At 37.0% G+C, this 21,616-nt stretch overlaps 1 protein-coding gene across 1 annotated transcript in view; it reads right to left on the bottom strand.

Annotated features, from left to right (window-relative positions):
- Positions 1-21,616, bottom strand: part of BRCA2 (BRCA2 DNA repair associated) — a 60,799-nt gene that overhangs the window by 22,704 nt on the left and 16,479 nt on the right. The window contains exons 11-16 of the mRNA XM_025875079.2: positions 16,189-21,186; positions 14,228-14,323; positions 11,734-11,803; positions 4,306-4,739; positions 3,656-3,837; positions 2,333-2,520 (exon numbers count right to left, since the gene is read on the bottom strand). Of these exons, the coding sequence (XP_025730864.1) occupies positions 2,333-2,520; positions 3,656-3,837; positions 4,306-4,739; positions 11,734-11,803; positions 14,228-14,323; positions 16,189-21,186 (5,968 nt within the window). The remainder of the gene's footprint in view (positions 1-2,332; positions 2,521-3,655; positions 3,838-4,305; positions 4,740-11,733; positions 11,804-14,227; positions 14,324-16,188; positions 21,187-21,616) is intronic.

Consider the following 21,616-nt stretch of genomic DNA (forward strand, 5'->3'; position numbering starts at 1 on the left):
GCTCTGTCCTCACTAAGCTTGCAACATACCACACACTCTTTGGTATTAATTTCTTTCAGGTTGCTTTTTCTCAGTCTCTCTTTCATAGCTTTAATTTTCATCTATATGCTGACAACTATGAGATTGATTTCTTTGGCCCATACTTCATCTATAAACTCCAGACTTGAATATCCAACTGCCTACTCAACATCTCCACTTGGGGTTCTACTAGTATCTCAAGCTTCAAATGTCCCATGTGGGGCAGCTGGGTGGCTCAGTTGGTTAAGCATCTGACTCTTGATCTCGGCTCAGGTCTTGATCTGAGGGTTGTGAGTTCAAGCCCTGCCTACTTAAAAAAATGTCCCAACTGGACACTCCATTTCTCTTCCATCTTTGAGCTTCTCAATTCTCCATACATGGTAACTGCACCCTTCCAGCCGCTAATGCCAAAGTCTTTGGAGCTATTTTTACTCTCCTTTTCTCTCACTCCTCATCCAATCCTTGAGCAAATCCTGATGGTGCCACCTTCAAAATATACCCAGAATCCACCTGCTTTTCACCAACTCTACTGCTACCTTCTTCATCCGAGCAGCCACATCTCACCTGAATCACCTCAATAGTTTCCTAAGAGGTCTCTCTGCTTCCATCATCGTCCCTCCCGACAGTCTAATCTCAAGAGCAGCCAGAGTTATTCTTTAAAAACAAGGCAGATCATGTCATTCCTCTGCTTTAAACATTCTTATTCAGGCCAAAAATGGTTACTCAGAGTTAAAGCCAAGCTTCTTACGAAAGTTTGTAAGGCCCCGTCTCTCTAACTTCATCTGCTACTACTCCTCTCCTGTCCATTCTGCTCCAGCTATACTCACTTTCCTCCCGTTCCCTAAATAAGCCTGCTTCTTGCTTACAGCCAATGCTTTTCCCCGCAGGGTCCTATGCTCACTCCCTTGCCCTCCTTCAGAACATTGACCAAATGTCAGGGCCTCAGTGAAGGCTCCTGACTACTTAGCTTATTTTAAAATTGCACATTTCCTCACCCGCGTCTGCCTTTGCCCTTTCCAGCTTTATCTTCATAGTATTCATCACCTTCTAATATACTATACAACTTACTTACTTCTTTTTAAAAATTTCCTTCCCCACCCCAAACCCCTCTACTATAATGTATGACTTATTAGGGCAGAGATTTTTGTTTTCTTTTGTTATCCCAAGTACCCAGAAGAGTTATCTGGCACATAGTAGGTCCTCAATAAATATTTGTTGAATGATCAAAAAACAACTTAAGCTTCAAGAGTCAATGTTATGAAACATGCTCACCTGATTACAGGATAATTACTTTTTTTTTTTAAGATTTTATTTATTTATTTGACTAAGAGATACACAGTGAGAGAGGGAACACAAGCAGGGGGAGTGGGAGAGGGAGAAGCAGGCTCCCTGCTGAGCATGGAGCCCAATGCGGGGCTCGATCACAGGACCCTGGGATCACGACCTGAGCCGAAGACAGACGCTTAATGACTGAGCCACCCAGGTGCCCCAGGATAATTACTCTTAACTTATATACTATACAAGTATAATATATACTTAATACAAGAAAACAATATAACTGTTTAGTATACTTTTCCACCTAGAATTGATAGCAGATATTTATGGGAGACAAGTGCAAGATGTAAATAACATTCATGTCTTCAAGTATTCCAAAAACATAACAAAAGTTTCAGGAAAAATGTTTTACCAATTTCCCCAAATTATAAATTTTGGAAAGATATATAGGAATTTTAAAAAATGAGAGCATTAGAAAAATGTTTCTCATCTCTTGCCCTTGGCATGGTAATTTTATCCAATAGCAAAAATTTTAAATCATCTTTGTAAAAACATTAGAACCATAAGAGGTTATATAGTTGTTAAACTGTTGATGTTTTAGGGCAGTAAAATTTACTAGCTATTTGGTATTACTGACACTTGAGTGTTTCTGCTTAGCTTCTAGTATTTATATTTTATATTTCTTGAAACACACAATGAAAGGGAATACGACGTAAGTGTGTGTGTGTGTGTGTGTGTGTCTATCTACGGTAAGGTCCACTCAAACTTAGCTCTTCTTATCAGTCTTTATTTTACAAACACATATAAAAAATGTCTCAACTGAAGAAAAAACCAATTCATTAAATCCTAGGACAAACCATAATTCATTTTTCAAAAGATTACAACAGAATGTCAGTTGAACCACAATGTAGTTAAAATAATTCACTATATAAAAATTTGATTTCTAGCCAACTTACTAAGTTTTAAAGAGGTAAGTGAAAAAAAGAGAGAGATGGTGGAATACAGAAAAGTTAACACAATCTCTTTTTGCATGGAGTACCTATAAAATTCTTCTTTTCCAGCCTTTCCATCATTGGAAGGTATGAGCCATCCACCGTCAGCCAACTGTATTCCCTCTCCAGACCATAGTCCTTCCTTACCAAAATAATCCTGAGTGTGAAACTGAAAAGACTCTGCATTTTTGCTGTTAATTTTTACGCAATGTTTGGAAACGCCATACATATAGAGCTGCACAAAATAAATGACAAAGAAATTTAATAATGAATGAAAAACAAAATCAAACAAAAGAGCATGTTTCATAGAATAAAAACAATTATAAGAAATCAAAACGGAATTTACAAAATTTTTCATTTAAATATTAAAATATTCACCATCAAAATATTTAACTAATAGAAGCTAAACATTTTAATATAATATAAATGACTCCTACATTCAAGAGTCTGCTGCACCCTTTTCATTCCCCTTGTGCATAAGCCTCCTGCTTTAGCTGCCATATAGGAAGTCATTTTGGGGATAAAAAAGTAATTTAATATTTTACGAAATCTCTTAAGTTAAAAAATTCAGAAGGGAAAGAACCGTGAAAAGCGTTAAGTATTTTAGGGGATCTGACCTCAGGAGGTCAGATCTGTACACAGGCCTGGCCCACTTCCATCCCAGCATGCCTCATCCCAAAGTACGAGATTTGTTTGGATGTGACTCTGGAGTCACACTCCTTGCTTTGGAACTAGGTCCAGTAGAGGAAAACTTACTAGTGAAGTGACTTTGGGGCAGTTACTTAACCCTATCTGTGCTTCAGTTCTGTCATCTGCAAACAGTGAACAAAATGACGGTGCCTTTCCTTTAGATGCTTGTGAAGATTGAGTGAGATGTAACCACCACAGGCACAGTGCTTGGAAGGGTGACGAGTGCAGAAAAACTACTCAATAATGTCACCTATTAATATTATCAATATTATGTTCACCTCTCCATTGCCTAAAATTCTAACTAGACAGCACTGGCTTAACAAGAATCCTTTTTAAAAAAATGTCAATAGCTCTTAATGGATTCAGGGCTATGAGTTAATCACCCTTTCAATTCAAGTAGACTACTTTCTTCTAACACCTGACAGCACTATAGTAATAAAATGAGTACATTTCGAAGGGGGAAGAGAACTAGCAATTCTGGAGCACAGATCACTTTGGTGGGATAAGGCAGCAGAGAAGGAGGCTGCCACTGTTGGCTGATTAGGAAACAAAATTATTTCATTCATCCACTCCCACATTCATTTGTTCTTTCTTTGAACAAAACAATTTGGAGATACTAGTTAATAAAATGAAATTATACGTGACTATAGAAGTTAGTAGCCTTGTGGACAAAAGCGTACCTGTTTATGAGAACACGCAGAGGGGACTCGGCCTTCCACTGCTCCTCTCAGAGAGATTCTAGGCACAGTGGAGGTTTTTGCAAGATACAGGCTACCTGGCTGTGGAAAAATGTGCTGCCTTTGTTTCTTTTTAATCCGCATATCCTGTATATCTCTGGCATTCTGAAGATTTGTAATTAAATCTATTAAAGAATTAGCAAAAAATAAACGTGCATGTAACATTTAAAAAGCACAACCTTTGTTTTATAAAGTCATATATATCAATTTGCTCTAATTTTCAGGGATAATTTGCTCTAAATCTTAAGGGACAGGCAAAGTTTCAACTTGTAAATAATAGATCTATTATTTTTATTTCAAATTTGGAAAAAAATTAGTAGCCTGTTAAATATATATTCCACTAACAGCAGTCTTAGATTGTTAGTCTAAATCCCTCCCTTTTTAAAATAAGAATAAGTAGTCACCTTTGAAAGAAAACATTAGAATACTTTAAATCTAACTCTTTGGGCTTAGGAAAAAATCTAACAGCATTAAAAAAGGTTCTGAAATTATTAATTGTCACAGAAAGGGACAAATCCTCAAGGCATTATTTAAATATGAGAATCAGCTAACTGGAAGGCAAAAATATGTCAACACAAATTTTCACACAATACCTAAATGTTCTTTTTCACACTTTGTGACTATTATAGTTGCTGCTTGATTGGAGTTATTTTTCTTAAGCTGATGAATTCCACTGTCATTATTACTTGTTTCACTATCACCAGGGCCATGTTCCTCTATGTTTTTTGGGTTTTGTTTGTTTTCTTCCAAATTAGTATTCTTGCTAATACACTGTTCATCTCTGTGAAAATGTGATTTAGTTTTAAAAGGTGGGACAAAGACTTTCACTGGTTTGCCTGGAGTATTCGAGTGTCTCCTTTTTTCATTTCTTGTGGCAGGAACTGTACAGAATGGCTGCCCTGAAACTGATAAATTGCTTGAAGATTTTTCCAAAGCCAGGTGTTCATAAAAATGAGATTTAGACAAAAATTCTTGACCAGGTGTGGTGAAATTTGGATTTTGCATTTCTTGCCGTTCCTTAGTTGTGCTACAATGAGGAGAAAATATTTAAGTTTGATTATTTACCAATAAATGGACATATATGTAAATGTTTTAGAATGTGCTTTATTCCTGCCCCCCCCCCCCCCCGCCATAAACCTCAACTGCCATAATGGCAATCCTACTCTGGCAACTGTTTTGCATTTCATTATGCTTGCCATCCAAGACAACACCACACTTTTCAAGTCTGTAACTATTTCTCCCACACTGACCTCCAGCCTTTACCATTTATTTCACATAACAGTCAAACACGGATCCTCTTTGTCTCCTCTAGTTCGATCACAGTACTCCTTACTTACTTCCTTTACCAGAGAAGGATCTATCCATCCTCTTATGACTAACACCCTCACCTGTACTCCTGACGCCACCTAGTAAGTCAGTCTCCTCAGGAGCCCCACTATTTGAATTATTATTCCACCTCTCTCCTTTCTCTACCACCTGTTTATACGTTTTGTGTGTGTGTGTGTGTGTGTGTGTGTTCCTTTCATTTAGCCAGAAAGCCATGCCCACCCTTGAAACACTTTTTTCTTAGCCTTACCTCCCCTTTGAGCTAATAGTCGTTGTGACCTACCCTTTATGGCTAATCTTCCTAAACACGTAACCTAAACTAGCTATTTTCACTTCCTCAATTTCCATTCACGGAACTCTCATTTCTCCCACTGTTCTACAGAAATTGTTCTCAACAAAGTTGCTGATCACCTCCCAAGTGCCTACACACAAATTCAACTTCCTGTGTAAACTCATTCTACCTGGTCTCTGACAACGGACTTCTTAAAATTGTTTGTTTCTTTCTCTCGCTCTCTTTTTCTTTCTTTTGCTGGTTCTTCCTCTTTCTGACTCAAAAAAATTCCCATCTCTAAACTTGGATTTCTTCCCTAGACATTTTCCCTGGATGATGTGAGCCATTTCAAATGCTTAAATTATCATCTAACAAAAATATTAATCTGTATCTTCATGCCCGACTTTGCCTCAGGTGTTATTCCTATACTTGGAACCTCATATAGCACCATATACCTCTACCTTGATGTTCCACACTCATCTCAAACTCAACATGTCCAAAATTAATTACCTTCCCTAGCATACATGTTCTTTCTCATATTTGATATTTTGTTGAAAATCCCATACTTCCTTTTATTCAAACAGGAATCCCTGGAACTTAAAGTTACCCTAGAACTAATTTATTCAGTCATCTAACCATCGAATATTTTATTTTTATTTATTTATTTTTTAAGTAGACTCCACATCCAGTATGGAGCCCACGGTGGGGCTTGAACTCACGACCCTGAGATTAAGATCTGAGCTGAGATCAAGAGTTAGACACTTAATGGACAGAGCCACCGAGGAGGCCCTCACCATTAAATATTTAATGAGTTCCTACTGTGTGTCCTAGACACTGTTTTGGCTGGAAGATAAAATGGGAACAAAACAAAATCACAGGGTTTATATTCTAATGGGAACAAAACAAAATCACAGGGTTTATATTCTAGTGGAGGGAAGCAGACAAACAAATATTGGTAATCAGTGCTCTAGGGAACATTAAAAGCATGGTTAGGGGGGCAGGGAGTGTCCAGCAGAATTAAATAAATAATATTTTATAGAGGTTGGTGAGGAAAACATTACTGATAAGGTGACATTTGCACAGAGCCCTGAAGGAAGTGAGAGATAATGCCATGTAGGTATTGGGAGAAGGGTGCTGCAGGCAGAGCGAACATCATGTGGTAGGCTAGGCACAAGTACAACTGGAACAGAGTGAGCAGGGGAAGTCAGCAGGTGAGACTGGAAAGAGAGCAAAAAGGCCAGATCATGGAGAACCTGTACACCCTGGGGTAAGGACTCCCCAACTGTACCCTGAGATGGGAAGTCATGGACTAGTTTTTGAGTACAGAAATGACCCTCTCTATCCTAGGGTATGAGTGTATTTTGAAAGCAGAGTTGTTAGACTTTTATAGGAAAACAGATTAGGGGAAGCTGTTAAGTTTGAGATGTCTATTAGTCACCCAAATAAAAATGTCAAGTAGGTAACTAGATGAATGCGTATGTTGTTCAGGGAAGAAATTCAGGCTTATGACGTTAATTTTGGAGCCATCAGTAAATAGATGGTATATAAAGTCATGAGAGTGGATGAGATAGCTACTAAGGAGGAAGGTCAGGAAGGGAAGCATCTGGAGCTGAGTCATGAGGGAACCAGCAAAAGAGAATAGCCAGTGGGAAGGAGGAAAAGAGAGAGGTCCCAGAAGTTAGAGTGAAGAAACTGTTAAAAAGGCAGGAGTGATTAACTACGTGAAGGCTGGGTTAATAGGAGGGTGGAGAGCTGACAAAACTCAGCAATATGGGGTTAACCGGCAATCTTGACAAGGGGTAGTGCGCAGCGATCAGAGAATGAGGTGGGTTCAGGAGTGAAGGGCAAGAGATGAAGTAGAGAACATGAGTGGAGATCATTCTAATGAGCTGTGCTTCAAGTGGGTAAGGAAATGGATTGGTGGGACAAGAGGGATCAAGAAAGGGGTTTCTTGTTAAGACGGAGACTTCTAGCGACTACCTGACTAATGGGACTGACCCAACAGAGAGGAAGGCAGTATCAGTGCAGGAGAGAGGGGGGCAACTGCCGGGCTGATTTCCCTGAATGGATGGTCGAGAGATCTAGTGCCTAAGAATGCATAAACCTTCTGCCCCAAAACTTGTTTTCATTGATCTTGTACGCCCTTGTTTTGAAATATTAAAATTCCTGTGAAAGTGAGGAGATTACTTTGTAGGTTATGACCAAGATGTCTACTGAATGTAAGTGGAGATACCCTGCCACTCCCAGTATACCCATCATTTGGCCAAATCTTGACTCTTATCTCCCACTCACATTCTCCTCTCTGCTCTAGCACCTGTGTTAAATTGAAATCTTCACTTCCCTACTAATCTCCTCAAGACAGTTTCACTTTGGTCTATTTCTTTTTTTTTTTTTTTAAAGATTTTATTTATTTATTTGAGACAGAGAGAATGAGAGAGAGAGAGAGAGAGAGAGAGCACATGAGAGGGGGGAGGGTCAGAGGGAGAAGCAGACTCCCTGCCGAGCAGGGAGCCCGATGCGGGACTCGATCCAGGGACTCCAGGATCATGACCTGAGCCGAAGGCAGTCACTTAACCAACTGAGCCACCCAGGCGCCCACTTTGGTCTATTTCTAAAACACAAATCTGGTTATGCTGCTCCTCTTAGAAATTTCCACACAAACAGTCACTATCCAAGTTTCAACTTGTCAGAAATGACACAGGAAGCTTCCTATTTATAGGTCCTAACCTCCCCCATTTTTTTCCGTTTCCTCCTAGTCCCCACAGCACCCCAGCCTCCTGAATTCCGTGAGGAAAGCCACGTAACTTCCTACTCTTTCCAGAGTGTGGAGTGCCCTCCTCACCTAAACATCCCTTACATTCTGTCTGAAGAACTGTTGTTAAGCTTCTGCCGCATAATTAACTGCCAATTTTTCTATGCTGTCGCATCACTTTGTTATACCTACTTTAGTACTCATATCACAGTAATTCTTTTCATGCCTGGCTCCAAGACCAGCCAGAAATCTGAGGTAGAGTTACTTATCTTTATATCTATCTGCACAATATAAGATCCTTAGGAATTTATGCATGCTTACTTAAATGCACAAGACTATTTTCTCACCATATGTGTAAATTAAGGTAATATGTAGATAAATAAACTTTTACTTTTTTTAACATTACAACCTGTTTTTGAAGATGAAAACAAATAAAAAAATCACCTGGGTTTCTACATTCAAAACATGTATATTAGTAGCCTGCTGGCAGAGTGCAGGTCAGTGAATGTTTTCAACAATGCCACACATAGTTATTTTTGAGAAGGTAACATTAAACACAATTTAAACCATAGTCCTGGGCTAAAAAATTTACCAGACAGAAAAGTTTTCACAGCTGCTTTCTACAATTTTAGATGCTTCTATAATATTCACATCCATTATCCCTAAGTGACATCTCTGTAACTGCTTCTTCTTGAAGAGCCACTTGGAAAATGATGATTTAGCTCTTTGTCACCACTTCTACTTTCCTAAACTTCCTTCCTTCCTTTCTTGCCTCCCCATCTTCCCAAGTCATGTATTTGACTGTCAATATTTAATTATGTACCCTCCCTGGTCTTCTGTCAGAGTGGACAAGAGGTAGTTGTCTAGCTTCATGGAGTGGAGGAGGCGATGTATTTTCAACTTGTACCCTTGTTCTGGCTCCTTCCTTTGTCATCACCAATTCTGAAGATTCATGAATTCCTCAGCTTTTGAGGCTTCTCCAGTGTAACACGGTTGGTTCTTTCCTCTCCCCATTACGATTCTGAATCTGTTTTTTCCCCATATGCTTTGAAAAACAGCCACTGTGGTCTCCCTGTCTTGAGTGTAAGGTCACTCACTGTGGTTTTGGTAAAACTCTGGAAGGCAATGGAAGCTATATGAGTATGTTCAATCCACCATCTTTACCAAGAAGCTTCTTACTGCATTAAGACTTCAGGTTCTGCTTCAATTTTATCTTGTAAGCTGACTTCCCCAGGGCTCTATTTTTCTGTTCCAAAATGGTCTAGCTGCCTGTCTGGGCTTAGTGACACAGCTCTCATTCTGGGATCTCCCCTCAGCACCATCTGCCTGGGGGATTCCCTCTGCCTCTCTACATTCAATTCCTGTTTCTTCAATCTCGCCTCTTCCTCCTTCTTTGTTATGTACTGGTTTTGTGAGCTTCCTAAGAAAAATAATTGGAGATACATCTTTTGGTACTCTGCATCTGAAAAATGTCCACCTCACACTTCTTTGATATTTTGGTCAGCGATAGGATTCTAGGCTGGAAATCATTTTCTCTCAGAATTTTAAAGGCACTGCTCTGTAGTATACATTATAGAATCCATAATCTTCTAGCCTCCAATGTTAATGGCGAGAGAATTTATACCATTATGACTCTTGCAACTTTGTTTGAAACCTGATTTTTTGGCCTGCTGGAAAATTTAAGGTTTCCCTTTGCCCTTAGTGTTCTAAAATTTCACAAGGATGAGCCTTAATGTGAGGCATTTTTATTCATGTGCTCATTCAGAGGGCCCTTTTAATCAAACTCTTATCCTTCAGTACGGATAAAGTATCTTGAATTATTTCTTTGAAAATTTCCCTTCACTTCTCCTTTGTTCCTTCTTTCTCAAACTCCAAATTTTCAGATGTTAGGTCCATAGGACTGAATTTCCTAATTATCTTTTCTTCTTTCATCTCTTTATTCTATATTTTTGGAGGTTTCCTAACTTTTATCTTCTATTATTTCTACTGAGTTAATTTATCATCATAGTTTCAATTTATAAGAACTCTTTTTATAACAACTTCTTATTTTAAGGATGCAATAGTTCTCTATCCTGAGAATATTAGTTAAGTTTTTTTGAAACTTCATTCACTTCCTTGCATGATCTATTTCCTCTAAGTTCCTTTCTTTTTTGTTTGTTTTTGTACTATGTATATTATCTTTCACAGAGGCTTTCTTCCAATAACTAGTGATCCTTGATTCTCTCTTATTTAAGAGTGAAGTGTGTGCTGTGGGGTTCGTCAATTGTTGGCATCACCGACTGGTGCCATGGCTATGCAGTTTCATTTGAGTACCTGCAACTGTATTTGTAGTCTTTTCTTTTTTTTTTTTTAAGATTATTTATGTATTTATTTGACAGAGACAAAGCGAGAGAGGGAACACAAGAAGGGGGAGTGGGAGAGGGAGAAGCAGGCTCCTTGCTGAGCAGGGAGCCTGATGTGGGGCTCGACCCCAGGACCCTGGGATCATGACCCGAGCCGAAGGCAGACGCTTAACGACTGAGCCACCCAGGTGCCCCTGTAGTCTTTTCTGTTGAGCTGTCATGTTCCCCAGAAAAAAAACCTTCCAGTCTTCTGCCTAGAGGCCTGGCTGCCAGTATTTGGGAGCCAAGTGTGGGAAAGAGGCTGGGGAGTCTCATTACTCGATAAACAGATTTTTTACTTAATCTCTGTTTTCAGTACCTCCCCTCAACTGTGCCTGCTGTGTCTCCACCCTCCCAATTCAGAATCCCTCCAATTCATCTTTTCCAGACAATAACCTTCTGGTCTTCTGGCACAAAAGGGATAACTAGCTGCCTGCAGTGGGGGAGGGGATATAGATGTTTCTTAAACAGATTTTCAACTGATCTATTTTCTACCTCACCTTCAGAAGAACATGCTGCTGCCAATTTGAGTCTTTCTTGGGTTCTTTAGGGGAAGTTGGGTGGCTTCTCTGCTTGCTCTAATGTGAGGTTTTAGCTTTCTATGGACTAAGTCTTTCATGCTTTTTGGCTTCCAAAATTTGTTGTTTTTTTCCTCCGATCATTGTCCTTGTGTATTTTTAAGTTAAAAAAATTCTCTTAGTAATTTGGGTAGGGTTTTGAGAGGAAGGAGAGGTAAGAGAATATTTTCAATATATGCCATCTTTTTTGATATATTTGAAATTGATTTTCAGTAATTTCCTTATTTCTCTTAATCTCTCTTATCCATAAAGTTGGAATAAAACCTTTGTCTAATTTCCAAAGATGTTAAGAAACTAAAAATGAGGGCGCCTGGGTGGCTCAGATGGTTAAGCGTCTGCCTTCGGCTCAGGTCATGATCCCAGGGTCCTGGGATCGAGTCCCGCATCAGGCTCCCTGCTCCTTGGGAGCCTGCTTCTCCCTCTGCTTCTCTCTCTCTCTCTCCCCCCGCCTCTGTCTCTCATGAATAAATAAAAAATCTTTAAAAAAAAAAAAAAAAAAGAAAGAAACTAAAAATGAGGTAATAATATGAACAGCACTATAAAGTACTACCAAAGTACACTTACTTAACTTGCAGGCTTTCAAAAAGGGAAGTGTTAACTTCTTTATTGCATATTAGTGCCATTATTATTTTTAGAAATATTTACTTTCAAAAACCGTACCTTTCCTAAACTGTATTAGTAGAATTAAAAAAAAAAAACTAAGTATATCTTACCGAAAGGGTCCACAGGTAATTGGCTCTAAAGAAATATGATGCATAAACAAGCTTCTGTCTTTTAGGGTGCCTAGAAAAATATTTCACATTATGTATTAATGAAAATGTATTTTACATTATGTATTAATGAAAATCTAATGGGAGATTTTATTTTGTATGCCTGTTTATCACACATTACTATAAATATTTACATAAAATTTTTGATATTATAGACTTGAAATATTTGACTCACAAATTGATGACTATATACCAAATAACTCAGTATTAACATATAAGGGAAATCATTATAAATTTAATCAGCTGATGTTAATCATAACTCAAAATGTTAGCTGCCATGCAAATATCAAATTTAAAATTTAGTCTTATGAAGGTTTTACAAGCCAAACTTTAGATATTATTCTCGTTATGCAATTTGTACTTTTTTTTTTTTTTAAGATTTATTTATTTTAGAGAGCAAGACAGAAAGAGCGTGAGCATGAGTGGGGGGAGGAGCAGAGGAAGAGGGAGGGAGAGAACATCAAGCAGACTCCCCACTGAGCGCAGAGCCTGACGCAAGGCTCAACCTCATGACCCATGAGATCATTACCTGAGCAGAAACCACGAATGGGACACTTAACCAACTGAGCCACCCAGGTGCCCAGCAACTTGTAGTTCTTAAACATTCAACTAGTTCATTAGTAGGGGATTGGTTGAATAAACTAGAATACATTGATACAGCCACATGATCAAGTACTATGCAACCATAAAAAAGGAGGAGAAACACTGATATGAGGAATTCTTAATCTCAGGAAACAAACTGAGGGTTGCTGGAGTGGTGGGAGATGGGAGGGATGGGGTGACTGGGTGATAGACACTGGGGAGGGTATGTGCTATGGTGAGTGCTGTGAATTGTGTAAGACTGATGAATCACAGACCTGTACCTCTGAAACAAATAATACATTATATGTTAAAAAAAAAAAAAGGAAGATAGTAGGAAGGGAAAAATGAAGGGGGGGGAATCAGAGGGGGAGATGAACCATGAGAGACTATGGACTCTGAGAAACAAACTGAGGGTTTTAGCGGGGAGGGCGGTGGGGGGATGGGTTAGCCTGGTGATGGGTATTAAAGAGGGCACGTATTGCATGGAGCACTGGGTGTTGTATGAAAACAATGAATCATGGAACACTACATCAAAAACTAATGATGTGTGACTAACATAACATAATAAAATTAAAAAAATAAAAAAAGGAGAAAGATCTCTACATAGTCATTAAAGATTTATTGTGGGATTTATCCCATGTGTTTCAGAACTAAGCCTCTATAGTCCAGTATGTTTATCCCGCACTATCTGAATTCTCCCTTTCCAAACCCAGGAACCAAGTATATAGCGAGCAATAGTTACATGTTTTATTTATTTTTAAGTATTCCATGGTAATGAGATAGGAAGCCATGGAGAGTTTTAAGCACTGGAAGGGGCATGATCTGACCTTTTTGTTACCAGGATGATTCTGGCTGCTATGCTGAGAGCCTGGAGGAGGAGCAGAGGCAGAAACAGAGAGATGAGTTAGAAGCTATGATTGTGGCTTGGATGAAGGTGGCAGGGGCAGAGGTGAGAAGAAATGATCAGATTCTTGTTATATTTCAAAGGTAGAACCTACAGGACTTGTTGATGGGCTGTGTGTGGAGTATGAGGAAACGAAAGAGTAAACGAGGACATTAAGGTTTTGATGTATCAATTGGCAGAATGGCGCGAGAAAGGAAAGAACAAGGAAGAATGGGTTCGGGACAGGGATGGAATCAGGAGTTCAGCACTGGCTGTGGTGACTTGGAAATGCTTATTAGTAATATAAGTACAAAAGTTCAAGGGCAAATGAATGATTAAGTTTGGAGTTCCAGGACAGGTTAAGTCGGCAGATACAATTTTGGTAGTCACTGAAGTTTAGGCAGAGAAGAGCTCTGAGAACAGAGTCGTGGGGCACTCCTAGGTTTAGAGAAAGGAATGAATAAGGAAGAGCCAGCAAAGACAACGGAGAAGTGGCTATGCAGGAGGAGAACCAAGAGCATGTGAGTGACCAACTGTCTAATGTGGTTGAAAGATGGAGCCAAATGACACAGAAATGGCTGCTGGATTTGCCAACATGGCGATCACCATGTGACTTAGGAAAGAGTGATTTTGGTGGAATGGTGAAGGTCAGTCAAAAGCTTGACTGGATTCCAGAATCTAAGCTTTAAATTATTACACTAAGATCTTACTAAATTTTTACAGCTTTTCTATTTAAAAAGTGATTATTCTATAATCACTTCATGCTTCCCAATTCTGGAGAACCTCCACATCATACTAGGTGTTATGAAGGAAGAGCTCACATAACAAAGCAAGACGTATCTTTAGCAAACCACGCTGTAAAAGTCTTGTCCAATTGTCTATATTCTCAAAAAAGCTTAGAAAAAGAACTTAAAAATACTGTGTGTAGTACCTACAGAGAGGGAAAAGATATGAACACAAAGCAAACTTTACCATCTGGAGTGCTTTTCGAAGCTTTTAAGGATTTTTCTTGATTTTTCATTATCCTGTCGAATTCATTTAACAAGTTTCTTTTAATTGGGGGTTCTCCTAAAAAGAAATTTCCATACATGTTTTTAAAGCAAATAGTATCAATTTTATTTTTCCAAAGCCTATACAGTCCATTTTTTTAAAACTGAAGAACTGACTCTTACAATTTCTTAGGCAAAAAGCACATAATAATAATTTAAATAGCAACCATTCTATTTTGAAAGAGACAATGCATTTTTCAATATCAAATTTTTTTTAACCATTTAAGACACCACTATCTAACAGGGTCTAGGGATAAAAACATGTTACCAGTTACCAAAGATACACTACTTTTTAATAAATTGGCACTGACTGTAACTGTAGGTTTACTGGAAATATGGACAAACAAAATTTCTTAAGTAAAACTCTTTCTGCATTAAACTGGAGAAGGAATTTATTATGTAGGTCCTTGAATTAGAGAAGAAAAGACTTTTTAAAATTACCAGAATTACATTAAAATATTAGTAAAAGTATTACTTATTTAAAATTTCTCCAAAGGCTGAGAGTAAAATTAAACCGTAATTCGAGTTATATATGTTCATGTCAACTGAGATAATATGTGATAATAGGTACCTTGCTTTTTGATGCTTTATTAAAGGGAGTGAATTTGTAGAATTTAATAAGTAAAAGTGTCCATGGAAGGCTTTATCAAGTGTTAGATTATGAAGTGATTTAGCTCTTTAACAAGGTCCTGTACTATTCAAGTAACCAGAAGCTGATTAAGCTATATATTTATATATAATAGAGATGAGGGAACTTAAATGGTGATGCTGTTGAGAACATTTATTAGAAGTCAGAGTTGTTGTTTTATTTTTTTCTAAGCAGGCCAACCCATTTGGGAATACACATGAACAAAATGGGTTCCTATAAATAGAGCCACTCTTTTCCATAAAGCAATTGTGAATCTCTTAAAGCATCTGCATTTCAGGATTTTCACTAGAGCGCAGCCATAGTTTAAGGTAAGTATCATAAACTTACTACTATTCCCATAACATAAACTTGGTACAGAATGTGACCCGGATAACACTTCAGCAAATCTGTACCCAGCAGGGTTCCTGAAGGCACCAAGTGGAAGAGTGAACTGACTGCCTTCAATGTAATCTGTAGTCTGAATGTAAACCCTGTAATCTGAAGAGACTGAACAAGACCTGTGATAACTTAATTCTATGAGTTTACAGTTTTTTAAAAGGAGCTAGTTATTTAAGATCATCCACTTAAAAGCAGGAGAGTTAGTTATGGCATTTAATTGTATTTGATCAACAGATTCAATTATTTAAGATTACTCCTTGTCAGAGATACTAACAGAAAAAAAAAAAAATCACACCTCCAATAAACTAACTGAACTAAGTTGTTACATACACATTTAAAAGAGAAGTTAGACTATAGTCCAAATAGCATTAAGACCAGAATGCTATCTGCTAAAAATAACTGATTTTAGAATACTTCCTAGATGAAAAAACAGGAGGCAAAACACCACCTTTAGCTGAAACCTATTTTTAAAGTTCATAAGAGCCAGAGTCGGAACCTCTGTGTGCTCTCTCTATATACATATTCATATTTATTTGTAAAACAGTTACTAAGTTGTATTATGCAGGCTGTTATAAGGATAGAAGTTTCAGATTTTCTAGGGAAACAAACCTTTAACAGTAATTTCTCAGTTATAACTACACTAATAGTCTCTAAAAATACATTACAAGAGCCTCAAAACATGTTTCTTACTACAGACTCAGAGATATCAAGAGTGAAATCACCTTCACCTAAACTATACATAAAAGTCTATAAAAATAAAACTTATAAAGCCTGAATTGCTTTAAGCTAACATTCCATGATTTTTAAAGACTTAATTTTAAGTGACTGGCAACCTAAAAGTAAAAAAATAGACTTACCAACTGAGACAAGTGCATCTCCTCTTCTTTTTCCAATTCTTGAATTTAACAAAACCACTTCCTCAGTGTTTTGGCGTATAAAAAGAGAGTGTTTGGTGTGACTTAGCAGTTCAGAATCTGTCAGCTCACCATCTTCCATAAAAGCTTTGGCAATCTCTACCGTTTCTGTTTCCAAATAGTTTTCTGGATCCTTGGAATAAGTAGAACAAATTTCTGTATTTGTTTTCACAGGAAGATTAGGAAAAGTTTCAGTTTTCCCAATTTCTGGTTTTTTTTTAGGTAAAGCTTGTTCTTTTCCCAAAAGATGAATGTTCTCAACAAGAGATACTTTGCTTCCCAGTAGCAATTGCTGTTTGTCTTGCTTCAGCTGAGAGGGACATGGAGAAACTTTAATGGAGCAATGATTTTCTGAAGAACCACTCTCAACATTACAGTTACTTGATAATTTAAATTCTTTATTGTAGGCCTTTTCCAATTTGGAGTTTCCACAATGTTCTGGGGTTCTCTTATCAATACAAGAGGGAGGACGTATTTTTGATACATCTTGTCTAGATGTAGATGAATGCTGAAGACCACATTCAGTTCTGATCAGATCGAATTCTTCTAACATTCCCTTAACTTTGCATAAGGCACTTTCAGAAACTGAAACTTGTTTCCCACTTGCTGTGCTAAATCCAGAGACAGCAGATGATAGTAAATTTTGGGAGGTATGTAGCATAGCATTTTCTTCATTTGTGAACTTGTCTGAATGTTCATTATTTTTAAATGATACTTTGGGAAAGAGTTGCTTGGCACTATCTTCTATCTTAGAAAACACCTGCCTTGCCTTTTGTAATGAAGCATCTGATACTTGTACAGATTTTCCACTTGCTGTGCTAAAAATCCCACAAGCATTCGTACAAGAGACTGACTTGGGAAGCTTCCCTGTACTAAGTTTACATATATCAGAAGTTTTGGAATTATTCTGACAAGGTGGTATTTCAGAAACTTTCTCCAATCCAGATATACTTTGGTTAAGTTGTAAAGTTTTTTCACTTTGAATGTCAGCAAAAACCTTACGTGAAGACGAACTATGTTCTGCATCATCCAAAGAGTTCGGAAAACTAATATCCTCTGAATCATCCAGTGCGTTAGGATAACTTGTCACAATTTTCACATGGTAAGTGTCTGATTTACTCTTGGTGTTTTGCTTAATTACCATAAAGCACTTGTCTGTAAATCCCTCTGTCACTTTTGACTGGTGTGCAACAAAACTACTTGCTGTACTGTATGCAGGTACAGCATTATTTGAATTAGGATTCAGTTTTTGAATTGAATTAAAATTTGAGTCAGATATGGCCACTTTACTGGGTGTATTTTCATTTTTGCATGAGGAGTTAGTCACAAGTTTCTGAACACAAATATCTTCATTTACAATTTGTGGGTCTGTGTCTGCTTCTCTTACAGTGGACATCATTTCAGAAAAACTACTGTTTTCTCTCTCCTTAACATTGTTTATTACTGGCTCAATACCAGAAGTATCACCTTTATTTTTTGAAAGATATTCTGATTTATTATATACCTCACTGGAATGACAAAAATCTGAATGGTATGAATACCTGTTTGACATGGTACTATTACTTAAATAAGTTGGGCCTTGTTTTTCAGAAAGATGATTTTTGTCATTTTCAGTTCTGGTACTACTTGAACTATTTCCACATGAAAGATTTTCTACATAATCATCAGGATATTCTTTTAAACAGATCACCTTGGCAGCATTTATTTTTTCTGGTTGATCATCCAATTCTCCTTCTCTAAGCCATTTTTTTGCTTCAAACAGTGAAGCTTCACTCACAGAAATTTTTCTACCATGTCCTGTGTAAAATGCTAAAGGTGAATTTTCAATGGCTGAGTAAGTGGATTGATTTATATAAATTGTAGGTTTTTTTGCTGTTTCTTTTTCTATATTTTCATGTACTTTAATTTTCAGAGAGGCACGATCTGATATTTTAAGATTTTCAGTTTGTTTGTATAAATTATCACTTAAGAGCCTGGGTCCCACTGCAACCTCATTAGAAACAAGTTTTTTTCCCTCTAGAGAATTCTGCATTTCTTCATACTTTGGGGCAGTTGTTAATTCAATTGTCTCACATGCTAATTCAAGCCCATCTTTATATTCCTCCCTGTCCTTGGACATCTTTGCCTCTTGAAGGCTAAAATTAGTGATTCCACTATTATCCTGCTCTTTTTCATCAAAAAGATTTTTCACTTTGTCCAAAGATTCCTTTGCAATTTCTATTTTTTTCCCACTAGCTGTATGGAAACCCAACATGGTAGGTTCTTTGATCTTTTTGATTTCACTTTCTGGTCTTTGCTGGAGGGTCAGTAATTTATTTTCAGTACCAGTTAGGTCACTTGCTTTCATCGTTTTGTCTTTTCTTTCAGTATTTTCTGTTTTCTCATGACGGGAGATGTCTATTTTGTTGCTATCTATGCCAGAAAGTAATTCAGAATTCAAGGAATCTGAAGAGTTATTCAATTCTTCTTCTGTCCATTTTTGATCAAAGAGATTTATAACTTTCTTTAATGACTCTTTGGAGACCCTCATATTTTTCCCACTTGCAGTCTGAAAGGATAAATCAAAAATGTCAAAATCTTTTATGTTTTGCCTCATTGTATTAGCTGTGAACTGCTGCTTATCGGACATATTAACATGAAATGTTTCTTCAGCTCGTGCAACTTCCAAACAGGTTAAATCTGACAAACCTTCTTTAATTTGAGTGTTTCCCTCCTTCATAAACTGGGTAGATAATTTTAGATCTATGTTGTGATCAATACATGGCAAACTGTTTTCTTCATGAATATCAATTGTATCATTTTTACTTGAATCACTGCCAACAGATTCTAAGTTATGAGTACTTCCACTGGCACTAGTACACTGGTTATCTCCATTTTCTATATTTCTCTTGTAACCTTCAGTATTTTCTTCAACAAAAATGCCAGTAGTCATTTCAATATTATTTTCTAGTATTAGTTGGCTTTTATTATTTTTCTCATTTAAATTTTTATCATTGTTACAATCTTCTATCTGAATCATTGAAACAGCAGAATCATTACATTTACTTGAGGAGAAACTTACTGTATCTACTTCTACAGAAGTTTCCTTACTGATATTCTCAAGGTCACTGAACAGCTTCTTAGCTTTTTGCAATGCTTCACTACTAACATTCAGTTTTGTGCCTCGAGCAGAATAAAAGCCTCTAAACTCCACTTCATTTTTATCTGTTAAATAGCCAGAAGCACTTCTGTTACCGTTGGTTCTTGACAAGCAAGCACACTTCTGCTTACCCCCAAGTATACCTTCAAATTTCTTACTGCTATCTACCTGAATGATAGATGGGGCATTAATTGTGAGATGAAGATTGGTATCTCTGCATTCCTCAGAAGTGCTATTCAAGACAATCAGCTGGTTTTCAGGCATTTCAAATGGATTTTTCTGTATTATGTGGCTTGGTTTTCTAAACTGTGTAAATTCAAACTGACTTCCTGATTCTTCCAAAATAGTAGAAAGTTCTGTAATTTCTGCCTTTTGGCTAGGTGTTAAATTATGATTTGAATTAAAATCTCGCTTTAAAGTTGGAGGAGCTGTGTGACCACTTTCACTATCAGAAACACATGTGCTACTCTGCACAAACCCAGATACACTATTACTTGACTGTGGATCAAGTGCAAGAGGTTTGCTTAATTTCTTTTGACTTTCTAATGATGAGGTATTTACAATTTCAATACATGCTAAGTTAGTAGGATACCGTTCTTCAATATCTTTGAAGAGCATTTTACTTTTCTTAATGTTGTGTTCCGAGAGTTTTATCTCTTTATTAGAAGCTGTTCTGAAGCCATTTCCAAAATTGTGATTTGAAATTGGATCTGACAGTCTTGCCCAATTATTCATGTAATCATTATTTCCATTTGATTTCCTAACTATATCCAAAGTGATGTCTGATTTTGAATCTTGATCTGGAGTCATTTTTAGTTGCTGCTTTATGTTATTTCTGTTCTTTTCTGTAAGATCATCTATGTTTGATGAATCAAAATCTTTCATTATCGACACTTTGGTTGCTTGTTTGTCATCCATGTCTGTATACACCACCATGGTAGAGTTCTTGAGAACAGGGTCTCTTACACAACAGAGGTCTGCATCATGAAGTTCCTTAATATTTCCTAAAACAGAAATATTACTTTCATTAGTTATCTCTAAGACAAAATTATTATCATCTGGGAAAAGTTCTTCAGAGTTTGGATTGACAGCTATTTTTGAAATTAAAGTAGCTTCTTTTTGGTCTTTTTGGATTGTGGTGAGATTTGCATTTTGGTTGAATTGTACCTTCATTGAAGGTGATGCTACTGTTACATATTTTTCAGTTGACAACAGCTTAGCGTTTTTAGAATTTGCATTTAAAACATGTATTTCTTGATTCTTTTCCATGGAAATATTTTTGGTTAATTCAAAACCAGCTTCATGATTCTTACATTTTAGTTTCTCTGATATTTTATATGATTCTTTTCCTCTAGAAATCATGACCGGGTTTGATGGAGGATCCCTGGAGCTAGGAGTTAACAGACTGGTATTATCATGGTCAGATGAAAAGCTTTCTGGAGATTGAAAGTGAATACCACTACCTTCCACTTCTGAATGTGGCACAGGAGGGTGACTTACTGCAGGGAAGACCTTTTCTTTTATATCTGAAACTCTTTGACTTTTTGCATCATCTTTACAGGGTTTTTCCTGCAAGGATGACAGACAATCAGTTTCTGTGGTTATAAATGACTGCAGTTTTTCCTTATTAATTTTTGCTTCTTTATAATCAAGATCCTGAGGTACTCTTTTATTATTAGGAGAACTGGTTCCATTATTGGAAATTTTTCTCAGAATTGTCCCAAAAGAGCTGGCTAAAGACACAGTTGGTTCTTCAGAATCATTCTGTAAACAGTTTTTTCTGACAGAAGAATGTGATAAACCTAAGCATGAAGACACAAAGTGACAAAATTAAATTAAAGTGCCATCAATCACATTCACTAAGTATTTTCCACTAAGTAAAAAAAGTAGTAACTAAAACAAGAATTACATGAAAAGTAAGATGTGAATGTCAGGCTTAAAACAAAGAATTCTAAATATTCTCTATTTCAAGTTATTACATTTTCCAACTAAAGATAAATAGGACTTAGTATTTCTTTCTAACATGTATCAATTCAATCAAAATTAGTATGTAGTTCAAGAAAGCAGCTAGCTACCATAAGTAAAATGCAAAGTAGTTTTACTGGAAAAGAAAATGGAAAAAATTCATTGCTAATATGGGTGTAATAGCAGATAAAAAAGCAAGGCAAAGGAAAGGAATTAGAAAAGTAATCACTTCCTTTAGATAATTTTGTCTTTGATATTGAAGAAAAT

This window comes from Callorhinus ursinus, unplaced genomic scaffold (genome assembly GCF_003265705.2).
Source record: "Callorhinus ursinus isolate GAN/ISIS: 27379988/994484 unplaced genomic scaffold, GSC_fseal_2.0 scaffold7, whole genome shotgun sequence".
In the NCBI taxonomy this organism is placed as follows: domain Eukaryota; kingdom Metazoa; phylum Chordata; class Mammalia; order Carnivora; family Otariidae; genus Callorhinus; species Callorhinus ursinus.